General features: G+C 51.4%; 1 protein-coding gene across 1 annotated transcript; it reads left to right on the top strand.

Annotated features, from left to right (window-relative positions):
• Positions 1 to 2,483: 2,483 nt before the first annotated feature.
• LOC113205321 (outer dynein arm-docking complex subunit 4-like) lies at positions 2,484 to 3,553 on the top strand (the record flags this gene model as incomplete). Its single annotated transcript, XM_052275350.1, has 3 exons — positions 2,484 to 2,637; positions 2,906 to 3,058; positions 3,369 to 3,553. Coding segments are annotated over 3 exons (492 nt in total), but the record flags the coding sequence as incomplete, so codon positions are not given.
• Positions 3,554 to 3,736: the final 183 nt, after the last annotated feature.

The raw sequence follows: 3,736 nt of genomic DNA, 5'->3' as shown, positions 1-3,736 counted from the left end.
TTGGGTGCGGGAGGCTGCCAGTTATCGCAGAACTTGCTGAACGGCGAGGCCCCGCTCAGCCAACGCTGCTTCTCGGGCGACCAGCGGTCCAGCTCGGTGACGGGCGGTGTGTTCTCTCCTTCTAACCTGCAGTCGTGTGGATGAAGTCTGTAGAGGGTCGTGGTGCCGTCCGCGGCGGTCAGGCCGAGGATGGTCTGAGCGTTACAGTCCCTCCATTGCGTTAGGCAACCAAGAAAAGTTTTGTTTGCAACTGCTTCTTGAGCGGCCGTCGTGACTTTGCTCCAAAACAGAGCGCGATGGAGCCTGGCCATCAAGTTCGTCGTGCTTGTGAGCGAGGTCAGGGCCTCGGGTCCGTCGGCGACGACCACGAGGACGTGGTGTCTCACCTGTACCTGCACAATCAGGCTGTTGGACTCCTCGTAGTACGACTGCTCCGTGAGCACCACCCGGGGGGTCTCCCCTGGCAGGTCGCGCAGGAGGGCGTTGGTCCACCACACCTGACCGAGCACCACGACTCCAGCCTTTTGGTGCCGGAGGAACGGGTACATCAACGCCGTGGCGCTTGTGGCCTCGGGGGCAGCAGACACGTCCACGACGGGCAAGGTGGACAGGGCCCCGTGCCCGCCGGCGCAGAGGAGCACCAGGACGAGGACGACGTCCATGGTGTTCGCTGGGGAGGCACGTACGAACTGCGCCCCGCACTGAGCCCTTGAGTCGGGATAGGGACGCCAAGCCGTTTCCATACGTGTTTACCACTTCGATCGACTCCAACACAATATAATTGCCCTAGGAAGATTTGATCTCACCCATTGTCAAGTTAGTGGCAACGGGTGACATTTTTCGCACAAAAGAGCGGTCTCTGCTACGACGCCACTTCAAAGGCCGCCTCGCTGCGACCGACTACGCCGCCAGGGCGCTCGCTCGTCTATTTTTCTATGTTTTGGTCTATGTAGTCGGGAAGGTACAAAAAACACGAACAAACCGGTCACAGTATTCGAATTAGCGTTACCCACCAAACAGTAGAGTGGTGGGGAGTTGTTAGACACGTTCATTTTTCTAAAAGTGTTCGGAATTGAGCGGGCTGGTTCCTAAAGTGTTCTACTTCCAAAATGATAAACAAAAATTTTTTTTTCAGATTTTTTGGACCAGGGGAAAAGGTCCCCCTGGGCCGTCAAATTTAACATGGGGCTCTTATGAAAGAAAAGCCCAAAAAGTGCAATTTGCCATCATCGGCTTGAGGGGTGCTATCGACGCGATTTTGCTAAAAACTCAAACAATCTAAAAACGTTTATCTGCTAGGCCAGAAATCAGACAAGCGTGTATAGCGGGCGGTCTAACTGACTTCACCACCATTTCGTGGATACCGGGTATTTTAAACTCTTTCAAGTGATTGCGTTGGTGCTACCCAGCGATGTGTAGTCCAGCCAGCATGCCCCCTGCTCCCTTGACTTGACTAACCACGAGGCCTCTGTTGTCCCAAGGTTCATGTTCCGACCGGAGCCGTTCATATAGCGAGGCCCTTCCACCGGGGCACGATGCCGAGCATACATGCTGATCCCGGTTTCCGGTTGCAAACGCGGCATCCTCAAAGATGGCAGCTAAGTGGGTTCCCGAGCCCTTCGCATGGAGCGAAACTTCACTGCAGCACTGTGAATGAGACGGTGCGCAGAAACACCTCCAACAATTCCACTGAACTCATTATTTAAGTGTACTTTAAAGGCTTGCGCACTTCCAGCTGTGCAAATTTCTATTTTGCACATTAGAGATGGTCTTTAACAATGGAGCACACCTTTCTACGTTCAAAGGCTAGACGTTTCCGAGGTATGTAATATTTTAGGCTGACTCAGCAGGCTGAACATTAAGCACCAGCAGCTCTAGAACAAAGACAACTGCACCGTACACGCACTCAGCTGCCCGAGGAGGCAGACGGCAGCACCATGCTCGCCCTGGGCCAGTACGAGCTGCGCCAGGGCAACACCGACATCGCCTTAGTCAACAAGGTCAACGACATCCGCGAGAAGAGAACAATATAACAATCTCTGCGAACGCTGCCCGTGTTTTTTCGTTGTTTCGTTTCGTTGTAACCTCTTTTTAACCCCGCACTGCGCCACCAACACAGCAGGTCGTGTCATGAGTGCATGTGACGACCTAACCCAAACGTAACCTTTACCTTACCTAACCTCAACTTACCTTACACCTCCTTACCTCATCCGACCTTTCCTTTTACCTTACCGCACATCGGGGGTCGTCCATAGAGCATGTCCGTCTTTCTAAGAATTATTACGGGTAAATTGCGGGAGTTCAGCGCCTGTGAGATTTGGGTTAGGCCAGCCCGCAGTGCAGGCATGCTCTGCATGCTTGGTGTTGCCTACCTACCAGGCGTCATGAGAGCGTGCAGACACTTGGCAGGCTCGTACCGGCGAATGACGGACGTACTTTCTGGATGATCCCTTACCTTTATAATTAACTTTTATCTGTTTTTCTTACCTTACCTTACCTTACAGGCGCTGCAGCTCTGCCCGGAGGACAAGACGGCCCTGGTGGCGCGCAGCAAGTGCTACCTGCTGCTGGGACAGCCGCGACTCGCGCTTCAGGACGCGGAGAACGCCCTGGGCCCGGACCGCAGCAACGTGCGAGGTGGGTCTGACCCCGTTGGTCGGCGCCCACCATACCATCTTGATATTCAGGGCCATGTCCCATTACCGACGTTGACTTAATTGAGCCGACGTTGACTTAATTGAGCCATCGATAAAGAAAATGATATTCGGCTTCCATTTTGTAACGATCGATATTGCGATGTAATGTCGATATCTTACGATATTATTGATGTTCGATGTATCGAACCGGTGTTCAATACTGGATAAAGTTTACCCTGCTTCTGCCTGATGCCGTGCCTCTCCCGCAGCCATCTTCCAGAAGGCCGAGGCGCTGTACCACATGGGCGACTTCGAGCACAGCCTCATGTACTACCACCGTGGGCTGCGCCTTAGGCCCGAGCTGGCCGTGTTCCGGCTGGGTGTGCAGAAGGCGCAGGAAGCCATCGAGAACACCATCGGAAGTGAGTCTTCTAGAGGACAACCTCTGTTGTTGTTTATTTTCGCTTTTCGATCCGGAATGTCAGCCCCTGTGCTTTTTTGGGGGGTTAGAGAGGATTTCGCATTTTTTGAGGCGTTTTGTGGGCACTTTTCCCAGATCCTCGCGGATTGGGTAAAGGTAAAAGATGTGTAAATTTAAAAATTTACCAGAGGCTTTGAAATGAGACGCCACACAATTCGAATATCATTTTTCGAAACCAGCGGTGTCGTGTGTGTGTGCGCGCGCCCTAAAGCTTACAGTTTACTTCTCATTGCTTCTTCTTCCCTAACCAGAACTTTCTTTCAGCGGGCATCGAGGAAAGTTGCAAAATAATGGAGGCAATGGAGCAAGCCAGATCTGGCCGGTCAGGTACTCTGTTCAGAAACACACGCATGATTTGACGAGGCACTTCATTCTAAAACAGCAGTTGCCTTTGCATCAACACACACGAAATATGACTACTAAAGTAGAAAAATAACTACGGATGACATTTTAAAAAGCAACACACAGCATGGTTTAAACGATTCTACATCAAACACTAAAGAATTTGAAAAACATCAAAGATTGCATTTTACTTAAACAAGGTATCAAACGGTATTACTTTCAAAGTTCGTCGCATGCCAGTTTTAAATACGAAATCTCGACAGACTTCATTCTTCAT

Source organism: Frankliniella occidentalis, unplaced genomic scaffold (genome assembly GCF_000697945.3).
Source record: "Frankliniella occidentalis isolate FOCC.00 unplaced genomic scaffold, Focc_3.1 Scaffold581, whole genome shotgun sequence".
Classification (NCBI taxonomy): domain Eukaryota; kingdom Metazoa; phylum Arthropoda; class Insecta; order Thysanoptera; family Thripidae; genus Frankliniella; species Frankliniella occidentalis.
Note: the sequence above shows the minus strand (reverse complement) of the source record. Positions and strands in the feature narration are given on the sequence as shown.